Source organism: Trichosurus vulpecula, chromosome 2 (genome assembly GCF_011100635.1).
Source record: "Trichosurus vulpecula isolate mTriVul1 chromosome 2, mTriVul1.pri, whole genome shotgun sequence".
Classification (NCBI taxonomy): domain Eukaryota; kingdom Metazoa; phylum Chordata; class Mammalia; order Diprotodontia; family Phalangeridae; genus Trichosurus; species Trichosurus vulpecula.
This window is the reverse complement of record NC_050574.1, coordinates 330,889,927-330,907,505: the sequence shown is the minus strand read 5'-3', so window position 1 is coordinate 330,907,505 and position 17,579 is coordinate 330,889,927. Positions and strand designations below refer to the sequence as shown.

At 42.2% G+C, this 17,579-nt stretch overlaps 1 protein-coding gene across 1 annotated transcript in view; it reads left to right on the top strand.

The window, feature by feature from the left end:
- Positions 1 to 3,057, top strand: part of KALRN (kalirin RhoGEF kinase) — a 182,230-nt gene extending 179,173 nt beyond the window's left edge. Inside the window, exon 27 of the mRNA XM_036747492.1 lies at positions 1,187 to 3,057. Within this exon, the coding sequence (XP_036603387.1) occupies positions 1,187 to 1,732 (546 nt within the window). The 3' untranslated portion in view covers positions 1,733 to 3,057. The remainder of the gene's footprint in view (positions 1 to 1,186) is intronic.
- Positions 3,058 to 17,579: the final 14,522 nt, after the last annotated feature.

Here is a 17,579-nt window from a genome sequence, read left to right as displayed (position 1 = left end):
GGCCTGAAAGCAGAGATGGAATTGAGAGAGACACAAATATCCAGACCCCACAGGTACAGCAGCAGCCAATGAGGAGATGAGGGCGCTACCCGCGGCTCTCATTCATAGTTTTTATCCCACAGTTCTTCAGCCAGCAGTGAAAGATGGTATCTGTAGCACTTAGCATGATGTCTGGCACTTAAAAGGAGCTTGGTAGATAAATGCCTTTCATTTACTGAATTGCCAGCCTGTGCCATGGTAGTAGTCATGAAAGCCAGAGAAGAGCCAAGGGTCACACCTATTCAGGAACCCTGGATTAACCCTACTCCGCTAATAATCATTCAATGCCCTGACCCCTTCTCAAAAAGTGTGCCCTCTCTGAAAGAGCTAGCCTTATCCCTAGGCAGTTGGTGGGTGGAACAGCAGTACAGCACTGGGCCTGGGATAATAAAAACCCGAGTTTACTTCCTAGCTATGTGACCCTGGGCAAATCACTTTACATTTGCCTCAGTTTCCTTAACTGTAAAATGAGAGTAGTAATAGCACCTGCCTTGTAGATGCTAAATTAATGCCTATTCCCTTCCCTTCTGTCTCCATCCCCCAACTTGAGACCCTCTGAAGGCTTTGGAGAAAAGTATAAAAGGCGGTTAATGCTTTAGTGCACTTGGAGTCAGAAGACTGGCTCTTCCACTTATATCTTGTGTGACCTTGGGCAAATCATGTTACCTCTCTGGGCTTCAATTTCCTTATTCATAAAATGAATATTTTTGGACCTGATGACCTCTAAGGTCCCTTTCAGATCTAAATCTATGATCCTGTGATTTAGTTTTGTTCAAACTTCTACCTACTGAAGATTTACTTTGCTTGGGGAGGAGTGGAACAGTAAGGACACATATGAATCCAAAGCGGGCAGCTGGATGGTACAGTGGAGAGCATGCTGGCAAGTTCAAACCCTGCCTTGCATTCATATTAACTGCGTGAACCTGGACAAGTCACTTAACTTCTTAGCCTCAGGTTCAGCATCTGTAAAATGGGGATAAGAACAGTCCCTACCTCGGAGGATTGCTGCATAGCTCAAAGAGGAGAGCACTTTGGCAAGCTGTAAAGCGCTATATAAATGTTAGCTATTATTATTTTCATTGTTACTGATATCCTATCAGAAAAGCAAACTTTTCTCGGTTAGTCACTCTCTCTCATTGCCCCGCAGCCAGAAAACCTGCTCATTGACTTACGGATCCCAGTGCCTCGAGTGAAGCTCATTGATTTGGAGGATGCTGTCCAGATCTCAGGTCATTTCCATATCCACCACCTGCTAGGGAATCCAGAGTTTGCTGCCCCAGAGGTGATCCAGGGCATCCCTGTCTCCTTGGGCACAGACATCTGGAGCATTGGAGTTTTGACCTATGTCATGTTGAGCGGTGTTTCCCCCTTTCTGGATGAGAGCAAAGAGGAGACATGCATCAATGTATGTAGGGTGGACTTCAGTTTCCCCCACGAGTACTTCTGTGGGGTCAGCAACACAGCGAGGGATTTCATCAATGTGATGTTACAGGAAGATTTCCGGCGGAGGCCCACGGCGGCCACCTGCCTGCAACACCCCTGGCTGCAGCCCCATAATGGCAGCTACTCCAAAATCCCCCTGGATACCTCACGACTGGCCTGCTTCATAGAACGCCGGAAGCACCAGAATGATGTTCGCCCAGTTCCCAATGTCAAGAGCTTCATTGTCAGTCGGATGAACCAAGGGACATAAGCTTGTTCCCTGCCCTTGAGGCTCGACTGGGATGCACAGTGTGAGCAAAAGTGAGACAATGTTGGGCTGTAAATAGTTCTGTGTTAAACCATTTGACTTCCTGCAGTTCCCCAGATTGAGTGATGTACCTCATGCACCTTTTTCCAGTGATTATTCAGTGTCTAAACAACAGTAAAAACCCACCCTATATCTAGGAGTTTTCTGATAGCTGGACACTTACCCTCTCTATAAGGTTATTCTACAAAGGCAAAGAATAAGCTACGTATTGGGATTGTGGAAAATAGAAGGGGTGAGGGTAAAGAGGCCTGCATGGCTATTTTCAGGTGGACTTGGGTCAAAATGGAAAATGATGAGTTCCTAGTGGAGTCTTAAATGGAATCAACTGAAGCTCATGCTAGCGAGCCAATTCAGAACTGAAAAGCATTCTCTTCGATGAGATCTTCAAAAACAGCCATAGAGTTCTGTGTAAGAGAGGTGGCCCGTCTGTCAACTGCTCCAGTTTAGGTGTATTACATATAATTTCTTAATACAAATATATGTGAGCATACAGTAGAACATATCCACCCAGGTTCCAGGGTTTTATGATATATGTGTACATATGTATGTAAAATAGATATAGCTTTAAAATCAACCTTTCTGTGCTAGAGTTAAAACAGTTATTTATAGGAGCAGTAAGTCGTTTTGACTTAAGCACAATTAGATGACGGATTTTTTAAAAAGTATTTTATAAAACCTTGTACAAAAATCTTTTACCAAAACCAGAGGAATTGATGTTACCCCCTTTTTTTTCCAGTATCTGTAAACTCATGACTTTGCTTCCAGCTGAAGGTTTATTTGATGAACACTAACTTGTGTCTATCAAAATTCTCCTGTTTCACTGACAGCTCAGAAGTCACCTGGTAGAGAAATCTGCTGGAGAGCTAGGTCAGCAATGGAATTTAAAATGTACTTGTCTATTCATGGATAATGAACAAATCCAGGGGCCTATTTTTATGTCTCCACCTGATTTTGAGATAGGTCCATGAATATAATATGTTCATTTGATAGGGCCATTAGAAAACTTTCTTACAGTTCTTATCCACGAGGGACCAGAATTCTAGTTTCTTCTACAGACATGCATCAGACACTGGGAAGGTTCCCTTGTATCCTTATCACTGCTAACAGCAGTAATGTTTGCCTACTAGGAGAAGGCAGCCATACGTCTCTTTTCAAACACCTGGAAGAAGCAAAATTCCTAGAGAAATGGGTGAGAAATGTGTGGACTATCCTTTTGGTTCCTGGGTTTCCAAATGTTACCAGAACCAGTTTTGTTTTGGTTTTTTTTTTGGGGGGGGGCACTCATTCTAGTGAGCTGGAATCTGCCCTCTCTAGAGCAAAAGCCTCTCATAGCATCACTTGAAAATCAGACCGGAGGACACCCAGGTAGACATTTTGAAGCCATGAAGCAAGGCCCTATAGATCATCTAAAGGAAACATTGTTTTCCTTGGGGCTGCAATAGATGTTAATCCTTAGCCCCAGGCATTTCTCTGGATTCCCCAAACCACTTAAGGAGGATGCTGCTCTCTAGACTAGAGTATGCTGTCTCAGAATAAGGCTACATTGCTAATCGCCCTTTCTGCCTTGGTAGAAGCAAAAAGTGCTAAAACCTGAGTATTTTTACTCTAATTTTATATAAGATCTTACCCCATACTTTCCAGGATGTCTTCTAAAACATGCTGTCACACAGCTGACGTTCTTAAGCTTAACTGAATCATCTGCCCAAATAAAATTTCCCAGTATTCCTTCTCTCTTCTAGCAGATAGGACTCAAATCATGCAGTACAGGGATTGCAAGCAGATCATTTGGGAATGGTTCCCCCAGTATTATCCATCTGCATGTTTGGGTGGGGAAAAAATATTGAAAATCAAACCTGAACTAAGATAATATTCAGAAACCTTTCATCTCACAGTAGAATTAGTAATAGCTCACTGAATATTTTTCAGAATATTAAAAGGTAATTTTATCATCTACCCTTCCCTGTCTCCACACTATCCCTAAAACCTCCCTATGTTTATGTATTAATAAATTAGTAGTAAGTACAAGCAATAAGACTAGGTAGCACTTAGCATTTTCGGGATTAACCAAATATGTGTAAACCGACTCTGACTGTATTTGTTTTCTAGCTTGTGAAAGGCCTTGGGTTACCAATTCAGATGCCTTGGAGACTATTGACTTGCTCTATATATGCTCCATTCAAACACAGACACACACAGTTTGTGATTTAAAGAAACCATCTAAATTCCTAAGACCTCCATAGTAGAAAAATATCAATACGAAATATGATGAACCCTAGCCTAGGATTTATTTTGCAAAGGGGAGGGGAGAAGGACTTCATTGGAGGGTTGGAGAATCATTTTAGCTTTCAAAAGACGCCATGCCTTTTGGTTTGTCCCATTTCTCTCTTCTTCTACCTAGAACAGATGGTTTGAAGAACTCTCTTGAACATCAGTAGAGTTATCGAGGCCAGGCAAAAGACAGCTAAGTGTTGGTTTCTAAAAAAGCAGGGCCTAGACTAAGAGGAATACAGGTTGGGTGTGATGGCCAAAGAAATGGAGTGGAGGAGGAAGTGTCGAGAGAGGTGATCATTTGCAACATATCAGCTATGGCAGGGGCTTCCATATTTCATCAGCTTTGGGATGACCCAGGAGTGAAGTTGCCTAGACTGCTCCAGAATAAATAACTGGAAATGTTCAAATGAAACCATGGTGTGGTGGGGAAAAAACCCCCAATAGATTTGGAGTCGAAGGAACTGGGTTCAAATCCCCAGCTCTGCCATTTACTCCCTATAAAACATTAGATAAGGTACTTAACCTCTCTAGAACTCAGTTTCCTCACCTGTAAAATGATCAGAATAAACTGGATGACCTTCTAGCTCTAAATTTATGGTCCTATAAAAAGTTGGTCATGTTGGATGCCGTTATTAATTAAAGCCAAAGCATAATTACTGATATCAGAATAAATATGTATGTGTATGTATGTATATATTATGTATATTTACATATGTATATATGCATGTATATCAGAGGCCCAAAGGGAAGGTGAGGAATTATCCATTTAACTTCACCAGAAAATTCCTTAACAGTGGGGATCACTATATACATAGTTCTCTGCCCTTCTAGACAGTGTGGTCTAGCTTAGATCCAAGGATTCTACAAATTAGTGCTTAAATAAGAACCAAAACCATGGAATCTCAGACCTGTTAAGTCATTTTTTTTTAAAGTGAGTAAATGGAAAACAGAGGTAAGTAATATACCTTTGGTGTATCAGGTAGGGTCACCTATGGTGAGAGAAAGAAAAAGCATTTGAGACCATTTCCTTGTACAGCTAGAACCAATTACCATATTTTACATAATTACAACTTCAAATAGTATGAATTCCAACACATGTGACACTTCACTGGATTCATCATTTGGACTAATCAAGACCTAGCTGTGCCTGCCCCGAACCAAAGATATTTACAGAATTCCTAGGGAAGGAGGGAAATTTTCATTTCTGCTGAAGTTGTACTAGGCCTTGAAAATAGGTTGGGTGTGCCTAATAAAACTATCCCATTTCTAGAGCCTACTCCAGTTCTTTTTTTAAGCCAAGATTGTCCAAATTGGTTTATGCCCATTGGGTAGGATTTCATTTGTTAGGATAAGCATGAAAAGGGATAAGGGAGGAAAGGGTAAAGGTAAGGGACAACTCAATATAAATTAATTTGGGATTATTTGTCCTTTGCAATGTGGTCTTTAAGAGCTAAGCATCCACTTATAACATATGAGAAAAGTTGGGAGTAAATTGTGGGAATGGGGAGGTAGAGAGAGGGTGTGCTTTTGACTTCCCAAAGTCACAGAACAATATAGAGGAAGGGAGGGAGTACAAGAGAGGAAGGAGGGATGTTGGCTTTGGTGCTTTGTGGTCCACTTTAAAATAGTTGTGCCTTTCAGAGGGGAGGATGGGAAATGCTGAAAACTGTTATTTTTAGCTTTCCTGAATTCTTGGTACATGGGCCTTGCTTTTCTCAACAGAAGGAGCAGGGGAAATCTGAGCCCAAGGCAGAGCCAGGAATTCCATGTTTTCTCATTTCTGTGTGGACCTTGATTTCTTCCGTCTCTGTAAAATATGTCATGGAATCCTTCTGCCCTGAATGTAGCCAAGGGCAAAATAGAGGTGGGAAGAGGATAATAGCTTATTGGATTTCATAGGACTATTGACAAACTATACCAGTTAATCACATCTGAAACAGACTTTGGATAAAGTGCTATACACTGCCAATGCTGACTATTTTATTGCCCGTTTCAAACAGACAAACCAACCTCTCAAAATTCCAGTTTTTCCAGCATTCAACTCTTCAGGCATCATTTGCCAGCTTATGAGACTGGATTCTCCTGTAGGATTCATAGATGAAAACACTACATGCTTATTACCTTACTATTGTTTGGTCTTATATAGGAATGAATCACTATTTAAAAGAATCCATTGCCTGGAAAGATGGGTAGGGGAGCTGCCCTAGTGAATAAAATCCATCCTCAAGGACCAAACACCACCCCTGTTTCTTCTCATGAATTTTGCTTTAGAGATAGGCAGGCCTGGCTTCCTCTCCCACCCTCTACTTTCCATATCTTACTGTCTAAGTGACTGCAAAATACCATTAGTTACCAACCATTGCAGAGCTTCCCTCATGTTTTATTGGCATCCCCAGTGAATCAAGGGCACAGGGGTCAAGGGTAGATATCTCTATGGTTGGGGTTTCAGTGGGGAGAAAGGGGTTGGAATCTGGAGGCAACCAGAACTTTTGAGAGTAACCTATTGGAAAACAACTTCCTGTGGCCTAAAACTGTGTATACTTGCTAATCATTCCTGGATCCTTGATAATTGGAAGGGCTCTAAGTTTGGGTCCTCAAGGCCCTGTGGGAACAAAGGTGTCATAAATGAGAAACTAGTGGTGATTTCTGTGTGTTTACAAAAACCTTTGCCCCATTTTTGCAATCAAAAGCCCCTGCATATAAGGGGAGAGAAATCATGACTCCAGCTACCCTAACGGCTGGGTGGTACTGCCAACAACCACTCACTCAGGGTGAATGGTGACCGATGCTGGGTGAGTGAGAAGGAATGTATACACCATTCATTCCACTCCCTAGATATGAACTCCTACAAGGAGTCTGGGATAGGCAAATATATTTGTAGGCTTATCAGTTTTTTGTATTTATTTGTAAAGCTGTGTTAGGATTTCCCTTAGTTTTCTAAAAAAAAAAAAATCTAGGGACCATTTAAAAATTGTAAATAAAACCATGGGGAAGGGACAGGGGAGATGCCCCTGACATTCACATATGCACCAAAAAAGAAAGTACTATATTAATACTTGTTCTTTAAGTACTATGAGATCTTCAATTGTTTCATTAACTGTTATCGTGAATAAATTTTTCCCAGCGAGCCTGGAATCTGGGCATAGGTATCTGGATTTTTTTAAAAGGTTGTTTTGAGGGTTGTTTTTGGTTTGTTTTCTTTTTTTTAAGTGTGAGAAATCCATACAGGAACATAGAAAAACTAGCCATGTTTTCTGTGATATGATTAAGTTTCTTCCTCACTTTTAACAAACTTAGAAGCTAGAGGAGGACAAAAAGCAATCATCTTAAGATAACTTTCAGTCCTCAAAGACCAGTGTAATGGCTCCCAAGAGGAACCATTCTACAAGGGACATACTGACACTGAAACATTTGACTGATTCAGTTTGCCAATTTGCTCACTGGTAGATTGAGAAAATGAGAGTCTTGATCGTGTTCCAATCTGGGGTTCACCCTTTCTGCTCCATCAGAAAGACATTATTTTGGAAAGTGAGAGTAGAGAGAGAAGATCAGGGGATGGAGTAAATGGAAGTAGATAGAAATTAGGTAAATAAAGAGAATCCCACATCATGAGGCTGAACATATATATCTAGCCTGGCACTAGCTGGGCATGTTGGCACTCAGTAAATCCTTGACTGACTAATTGATCGATACTGCCATCAGTAATAGATCCACATTTTGGAATGCTATGGTGACTGCTACCATGCCATCCATCAGAAGGCTAACTCTGTGCTGTCGTTGTGGTCTTTAAACATGAAGCTAGCAAAACCAACATCTCACTTACTAAACTTAAGCCATATCTCTCATCTCTGTGTCTCATATTTTTTTAATTTTTGTTTTTTGACCCTGGTGCTTCGACTTCAATATCTGCCGAACAGTTCAGTCTGCTCTGTTGGAAAAAAATGACTGGAAGGTAGAGCAAGTGTGGGAGATGTGGCAACCCTGAACACATTTCCTTCAGAATAAGAGCCAAACACCAAGGGAAAGTACTAGTTTAAGGACAAGCAGGTAGAAAAAGACTGATCTGTATCTGCACGCACATGGAGATAGTGTATAATATCTATGTCTATCTTATAGTCCATATGCAGAATATGTCAGAGAAACATAAAGAGAGGCAGTGTGGTGTGATAGAGACCTTTCGTCAGACAACTTGGTTTCTAGTCCTAGTCCCATTGTGCAGCCCCCAAGCCTCAGTTTCCTCATTTATAAAATGGAGATAATGATACTTACCTACCTCACAGGGTTGTTGTGAGGATCAGATGAGGTAATGTACGTGAATGCCCTATAGAAACGTAAGCTATTATTATCATCAATTTACAGAGAGGTCACTTCAGTTCTCAAGGACTCAGTTTCCTAGTATATGAAAAGGAAGGGGTTGGGCTGGATGAACTCTCTAAAGTTTCTTCCAGCACAAAACCAGCTATGATTCTGTGTTTCCCGACCTATAAATGTCCAGATCAGCCAACATTCCGAACGGGAAAACAATTTCTAGCTATTTAAAACCATTAGAACTGATTGGAGCTAAACAGAACTAACCAACTCCTGCTCCAGCTGGAGCCAGATATTTACTTTTCAAAGACATCCAAGCAAGGGGCTCCAAGCCTAAGATATCCCACTGATTTTATTATTTGGTTTATTCTGCTGATGGGGTCAGAAATAACTTTGCATTTGAATCATTAATAAGCCCTTTTGTAGGCACAGAGGGGCAGCTTAGAGGGAGATCTGGACTCAAATCCATCTTCCAACAGTAACTCCCTGTGTGACCCTGGAGCTTCTATGTACCTCAGGCAATTCTTTAAGCTCCTCTATGGAAGTCAAGGAGGAGCAGTGCCTGTGTTTGTGGAGGGAATCTTCACAATAGTATTTCCCTCCTTCCACTGGTAAAATCATAGAACTTATTCCTTTTCTTCAGACCCTTCAGTGAATGACTCAAATTGGTTCTGGGAACTTGTGGTGGGCCCTTCTGGCCAAACATAGAAGGGGCTTATCTTTAGCTGGGCAGGTTTCTCCATATGGACCATAACACATACACATAGAATTACACTAAATCACATTAGACTTTGTTAACAATCAACGGAAAAAAAAAGAGGAAAAACAACATTGAAAAAAATGCCACTCCACAGTATTGATCAATAGCTCAATATTTTCAAGGTGCAAAAGAATTCCACAGCCTTAATTATTTCAGTGTCTTGCTGGTCTGCCTTAAGTGTATCTTCTGTTTTATGGTAATTTTTTTTTCATTTTGTATACATACAATGTCGTTTTGTAAAGGTAGGTTGTAAATATTTTATTTGTAAGTCAGATCCCTCATGTGTCATGTTGTAAAGTAGTGATCTGATGTCATGTTTATGATTAAAAACAGTCAATGTTAAAAGCTGCAAATGAAGCTTCAAAATGTACATCTCATGTGTTATTGCATTCCTATAAATATACTCTACTAAAGATGCTGTTTCTGGTTTTCTTCTGTTTGGTGGCTGGTTGTTGGGTTTCTTTTTTTTCCTGATTAAAAATATTTGTTTAAGGCAAGAACTCCTGCTTTCACCCAAACATGTAGGCAATGTGATTTCCCTGTCCCAGTTCTCCCTGGACACCACACACATATATCGATATATACCTATGTACACATATTGTATCAGTAAGGCAACAATAACAACATAGATGATAATTGTCAAAATGCCTATGTGGTTCTGTATCGCAAAGTATACGAGACTCTCCATACAGAAGGTAGAAGAAGTAAACCGTTTATTCAGATACCAGAGGACCAGATGCCACAAGTCACTTCTCCAATCTATCAGAGCAGTAAAACATTCAGTACATAATATCACAACATGGAGCCTCGCCATCCCAAAACCTCTCCAACCCCCTGCTGGGGTCTTCCCAAAAACAAACTCAAACTACAGCTAAGTCAGCCTGTTCAGTTCTATCACGAGGTGGCCATTAGCAGCCATAACTGTGCTCGCTCTCGCACGCACGCGCGCACACTCTCTCTCTCTCTCTCTCTCCCTCTCTCTCTCTCTCTCTCTCTCTCTCTCTCTCTCTCTCTGTGTGCATTTCCTGTGACACAACTTCCTTTTCCTGTCAGGAAGCTCTTCCCACCACATGTGACTTAGGCTTCCTGTAAGCAGGTCACATGGCCTATTAATGGGTGGGAAAGATCTTCAAATCTAAATTGGTACTGAGAGAGAGAGAAAGAGAGATAGAGAGAGAAAGAGAGAGAGAGAGAGAGAGAGAGGGAGGGAGAGATTGCTAAGAACACTGGTTCTTGGAAGCTGGCAAAAATCAATCAACCAGTATTTCTTAACTGCCTGCTGGTACCAGCAATACAAAGATAAAAATGAAAGCATCCCTGCTCTGAAGGAGCTTACATTCTACCCAGAGAGACAACATGGGTACAATAAAAGACTGTTTTGGTAGGAGAATTACATCCTCATCAAATGGAGGCAGCATGGGATAGGGGAAGAACACTGGGCACAGAGTCATGTGTAGCTATGAGGCAGGGTTTGGGAGGAAGTAAGAGAGAATAAATAAATTCACCAGGTCTTAGTAGCAGGACAGTTACAGGAACCACAAAATTCTGCGCTAAAAGACAGATTACTCCTCAGGTGGATCAGAGAGCCAAATAAGACTTTATTGCACATGATTATTTTCAGTTCTGGATAGCAGTGTCCTCACTTACATTTGGCTACTAACTGCCCCCACCCCTTTAATACCTCCTATGATCCTTCAGTGCCTCATTCCAGGTAAAAACTATGCTTCCCATCAGCTCTCCTGCAGGTAAAGAGCTACACTGAGCATGTATAATCTCAGTTTGGAAGTGACCCCTTGTCTCCAAGAATAAATAAAAAAAAATTAATCCCAATATCATCTCCCAAACTTCCACAATGAAATATATTTGCTTTGATGAAGCAGGTATGTTTAATCTATTTTTGGCTTATAAGAACAGCACTAGAGGAGATGGACCGGAGAAATGTGAAGAAAAGACCTAGTAGTATACAATTAAATTAATTTCAGTCAAGTCCCTCCACAGCCCAACAGTACCAAGTCCTGGGGGAGATGGGAGTCATCAACTCTATTCCATCCAGTAAGATGGAGGGCCACCGGACATTACTGTCTGTCCTGCCACTGCTCCTAATGTCCTCCAGGCCTTACCATCTGCCCTGCTTCTATGTTCTGAAGACCCCCCCCCACCCCTGAATTGTCAAGTGAATGAATGACTTAACCTAAGGACCCCTAGGCCTTATCACTCATCCTTCTCATAAGGGCATATGACTTCTGAGCCTTTCCAGGGGCTGAACCTTCTTTTATGAGTTATCTCCTCCAATTAGAGTGAGTTCCTTGACAGCAAAGACTGTTTCATTCTTCTGTTTCTATCTCTGGCACCTAGCCCAGTGTTTGGCACATAGCAAATGCTTCAATAAGAACTTTTTCATTCATTTGTGGAATGAAGGGCTTTGGAATTAGAACTGCATTTAGAAAACCTGAGTCTAAATCCTGACTCTGATACTCATTAACCAGGTGACTTCTGGGAAAGTCACTTAACATACCTAAGCATTAGGTTTTCTTTCTGTAAAAAATACTACCTACCTCACCAGGCTATTGTAAGTTAGCTACTTTGTAAATGTATATAGATACTTAAATGTGAGTTTTTAAATATCATCCTCACCCTTCCAGACCTTAGTGTAACAAAGTTATCCCCCACATATAGCATCAGGGTGTCTTTGTATGGGTCGAAAGGAAAGAGTAGAGACTGTCCCCTACATGTGGCACGGAGTATTTCAATGTGTGTATTGAAAGGAAGCAGTATAGACATCGCTAGTCTATTCTTCATCCACCCTTCTCCAAGGGAGACTTTATTTCCTTCCAGGAGGGGAAGCAGGAGGGCAGAGACCACCCTTCTGCTCCTGGGGGAACATAGGGGAGAGAGGTAAGGGGTGGTACCAGGCTAGAATTATAGCTGTCTGCTCCCTTAAATACTCTTAGTCTGGAGGATATGATTTTTAGGTTCAAGCTTAACTTATGATAGATGTTCCATAATAGGGAAATGAGGACTCTCTTGTGGTACTTGAGCAGTCAGCTATTGCTAAGAAGACCCTTCCCCCAGCCCCTGATAAAAACCCCAGTTTGCATAAGAAAAAACGGACTTTTGATCTTGCCATTTGGCATTCAGCAAATGTCCCTGGGGCTCTCAAGCTCTATATCTGAGACTTAACTCCCTTCCTGCCAAATACCAGTTCCAAAATGAACACATATAACAAATAGCAAAGAAACCAATTTGTCCAAGTCAATAGCAAAACAGAAATCAGAAAAGATAAACATAGGAGAATATACACCAGAGAGTACAGAGTGAAGGAGTTCTCCCACTGGGAGCAAGATAACTGCTCAACTTAAGCTTAGCCAAAGGGGAAAATCCCTGAAGTCTCTCGTGAGTAGCAAGCTGAAGCTAGGGACACCATGGAGGCTGCAGGCTTCTCTCACTTTGGCTTCTTCCCAGTCTTATTCTCCCTTCAGCAAACTCAAGTAGGGTTGGCATTGTCCCTCTTCTCTCCTGAAGCTACTGTAGAGCCCCAAGCAATTCAAAAGCCCACGGAGACTGAAGGGACCTGTAGAAAGTTGAGAGATTGAACCTTTTCACTCTCTCCTCTGCAACTCCACCCCTCCCCTCACACACAGGTGCAGGGCGCTGATCTCTACCAATGAGGAGAGAGCCCCACACTAATGTGCTTTGGTACTTGGATTACATGTCAATCCAAATAAGCGCCAATTTGAAAACTGAAGCCCAAGAAAAGTGATTTGGAAAAAGTCATTAATTCAGTTTAATTCAACAAATATTTAATAAGCATCTACTATATGCCAGGCACTGTGATAAGTGATGGGGATACAAAAAAAGAGGCAAAAGACAGTTCCTACCTTGGAGGAACTCACAATCTGAAGGACATAACATGTTGTATCAGGAGGGCCGAGTTTATAATCTCAAAGAGGATCATAAACATGTCTGAAAGGTTCGGAACCGCCGGATATAAGAAACTCTCAAAGTAGAAGGCAGAAGAATCAAAACATTTATTTAGGCTCCACAGTAACCAACCCATGAACCAGAAGCCCCATTTTGATATGTTGATCCAAATCTTCCAGGCCCAATAAGTACGCCTTGAAAGAGTAACCAGGAGGCTACAGAGAAACATGATTGCGTAAAGCAAAATCATGTTTCCCCCTTTATGGTAATAAGATTACCCACTGGACTGAAGTCCTTGTTCAGCTTCCTCCCGTAGGTCAGCTCTGCTACTGGCAGCTCCTGCCTCAGCTGTGTCCGTGTCTGTAATTGAAGCTGCAACTGTAACTGACGATGTAACTGTCGTAACTGCCTCTGTAACGGTCGTTGTAACTGTCGCTGGCTCCAACCGGAAAAGGAAGAGAGAACTCTTCAAGCTGTCCTCTCCCCTCTTATAGAGTTTTTGACATCATCAAGCTCCGCCCAAATGACCAGGGCCGATTGGTTCCTGAGTTGGCCCCTCCCCCTAGCATAGCCGCCAACACCTCCCCTCAGCCAGCCCCATGACTCATCACACAGGAAGCTGTCTGCCTCCCGGCATGCTCCCCGGGCCCCCTGCCCCGGAAGAGCAAGCCACAGTGTCCAGAGGCCCAATGAGGCAAGCTGAGTCATTCAAAGAAAACAAAGCCCATTCTGGCTACACTCCACCCCTTGTTATAGGATACATAATCTAATCAGCCATGTATCCTAGAACATACATTGTGATCCAATTACAAAGGAAACTAAAACATATCATTCATTATAAAGCAAAACATATCATTCAGTGACATTCCCAAACATTGGTTTACGATTCAAATGTGATCCACCCCTAGGTCCCAGCAAGATAATCTCTTCAATCAATCATCCCCAAAATAATTATTAATAATTCAAATGTCCACCCCTAAATCCTTGTATCCATTACATAGGATCAATAATATCATAACAATAAAACAACACAGCAAGGATAACACAAAATAAGTAAACAGAACACTATCATCATTTCCACCCCCCTTGAACGATTGGGGCTCAAAATCTTGGGGTGAGGGGTGAAGGTCTCATTTTCCATAGCTTCTTCATGCTGAAATTGGATGTAGAGATGGCCCTGCCCCCAAAAAGTCCCATTCCAGAGGTCATTTCTTTAACAAGCTGGCAGGAATTCCAAGAATGCTACATGCTTAGGCAGTCACCGGAAAGTGCAGGGTGCTTAAGCCTGAAGGAAACAAAACTAGCAACAAGGTTAGCCAAAACAAAGGACAAAAAGAATAGACAAGTATGGACTATAATTCTTCAAATAAAATCATCTCAAGTTTGGTTGAGATTTCAGTTATGCAAAGATCCAACATCAGAGCCAAACTCAGGTGGGAAATGTTTCTTTTCAAAAGGAACATAATGAGGAAGCCAAGAGGATCCCACCCTAGATAGAGACTAGGATTGTCCTCCCAGCCTTTCTCCAGATGTACAAGTTTTCATCCGTTAATCACACAAGGTCACCTTCAGTCTGAGTGGCTTGTAGGCTTGCAGGAGCAGTTCTTATTTCCCTATTTCTCGTGTTATCAAGTCCTCTATACATTCTGTATAATTCATTGGTTGGAATTCCATCTATCATTTCAAAACCTACTCCTGCTCTCAATAAAGCAGTAAACATTTCTTTCCTTGTTACTCTCCTTTGGCGCCAAGTTTGCTGGTTATTCACCCTTCTCTCTCGAGGAGATCTATCCCTTCCCCAGTCACCTAAGTCATATAACTGTAAAATCTTATTTATCACTGTTGTAAGACGGCTCCCTACTTCTCCAAGTAATAAATTCAAAATTAGTTGTTTATAAGCAGGGGGAGCTGTCCTAATTATTAAATTCCTATGAGGCAGTTCCATTGAATCATTGTAATATTTGTCTGCAGTTCCTGTCATAATGGCAGTCTTCATTACCTCCTCCTTTAGTCTCATGATACAATCTCTAAGTGAATACCAGGGTCTGTGCTCAGTGGGCCACATAGAATCAGTAGCATATCTCTTATTGCATCCCACAGCGGCTAATGCCAACAGAGTAGTCCTGCTATCACCATCTCCTTGCTGATGATGTTCCCTAAAAGCTTGTTGAACTAGAGGATCATGGCTGATACCTATGAATCTCATGCAGTCTGTCCCATCTACTGATATTCCACCGGCCCCTTGATCACTGAGTCTTACCATCCAAGATATCAATGGTTCTCCTATTCTTTGGCTGAATCTACTCAAAATATCTGTGACCTCTTGCGGTGAGAAATCTTCCTGAATTTCCCTTGTAACTGAATCTTCACCTCGGGTTTCTGTCTTCCTCCTTTGTATGGGTCGAGCCCTTGTCTGATCATTTAACCATCTCCTATTCTCTGTGTGAGGCACATCCTGAACCCCAGTAGTGTTTTGTGCCTCAGCCTCTAACATTGTCTCATTCTCTCCCCACTCACTTCCTCTGCCACCATGGCTAGGACGAAGCAGGCAGTCAGGCTCTTTCTGGGCTGGGTTGAAATGCACTCTGGGCTTTTTTGGTCTCCTGTTGCTCTTAGCCACATTAATAGAAAAGTTCTCATTTGAGTCAGTTTGGTCTCCTGCTATCTGAGATTCCCCTTCTTCCTGTGGGGTAGGAGTGCCCCCATGTCTTTCACTTAATCTCAATCTTTCGTATACTAGCCGGTAGGCTGATAACACTATCCAGCTTTGCCTAGATAGTGATGCCCCTGACTGAATCCCAACTTCTCGTAAACACTTTTCCAAATCCCTAGGATCTCCTCTCCGTAGCCTTGGTTCCCAGTTTTCACAGGGTCCAGCTTTTTTAGCCAATTCTTTTGCTAGGGAGGAATAAAATGGATCCTCCCATCCTGGGATATTCATCTCTTCCTCTGAAAGTGTTCTGCTTCTAAATAGAGATCTTATACCTAGCGATCCTGTTCGTGACGCCAAATGTATCAGGAGGGCCGAGTTTATAATCTCAAAGAGGATCATAAACATGTCTGAAAGGTTCGGAACCGCCGGATATAAGAAACTCTCAAAGTAGAAGGCAGAAGAATCAAAACATTTATTTAGGCTCCACAGTAACCAACCCATGAACCAGAAGCCCCATTTTGATATGTTGATCCAAATCTTCCAGGCCCAATAAGTACGCCTTGAAAGAGTAACCAGGAGGCTACAGAGAAACATGATTGCGTAAAGCAAAATCATGTTTCCCCCTTTATGGTAATAAGATTACCCACTGGACTGAAGTCCTTGTTCAGCTTCCTCCCGTAGGTCAGCTCTGCTACTGGCAGCTCCTGCCTCAGCTGTGTCCGTGTCTGTAATTGAAGCTGCAACTGTAACTGACGATGTAACTGTCGTAACTGCCTCTGTAACGGTCGTTGTAACTGTCGCTGGCTCCAACCGGAAAAGGAAGAGAGAACTCTTCAAGCTGTCCTCTCCCCTCTTATAGAGTTTTTGACATCATCAAGCTCCGCCCAAATGACCAGGGCCGATTGGTTCCTGAGTTGGCCCCTCCCCCTAGCATAGCCGCCAACACCTCCCCTCAGCCAGCCCCATGACTCATCACACAGGAAGCTGTCTGCCTCCCGGCATGCTCCCCGGGCCCCCTGCCCCGGAAGAGCAAGCCACAGTGTCCAGAGGCCCAATGAGGCAAGCTGAGTCATTCAAAGAAAACAAAGCCCATTCTGGCTACACATGTAAACAAATATATACACAAGCTATATACGGGATAAATAGGAGATAATTAACAGAGGTAAAGCACTGGAGTTAAGAGGGGCTAGGGAATGTTTCCTATAGAAAGTGGGATTTTAGATGGGACTTTAAAAGAAACCAGGGAGGGAAGTAGTCTGAGTGGAGGAGCATTCCAGGCCAGAAGAAAAACTCAGATCCAACTATCTCAATTTTAAAGCTGGTGCCCTCATTGCTTGTCTTCTCAATGAGGAGGGTGGGGAGGGGGTGGGGAAAGAGCAAGAGAGAGAATTCGGAACCCAGAGTTTTAAAAACCAGTGTTAAAAATTGTTTTTACATGTAACTGGGGAAAAAATGCTAAACAAAGTCCTATTAGCTAGCTTTAGCATTTATTAAGCACCAACTATTTGCCTGACACAGATACTGCATATAAAGAAAAAAAAAACGTCCCTGTCCTCAAGGGGCTTACATTCTCTTGAAGAGGGAAGAAGGCAGGAAGTACTGCGTGACTGGTTCAAATCCCACCTGACTTCTTAGGTGTAATGCTGCGCCAGTCACTTTATCTCTGCTCCTAGAGAAGTAAATACAAAGGGATATCGGGGAGGGGTCACTAACAGTTGGGAAATAAGGAAGGGCAGTTTTCTGGAGCAGATACCCATCCTTTTGTTTTTCCAGAGGCGCTTCCCACCCCCAGGTTCTCTCCCCCTTAGAGGAGACGCCTCTCTTTTTTTCTGGAAGAGATAGTTTCCTCAAGATACTGTTTCTTGTTTGTTTTTTTT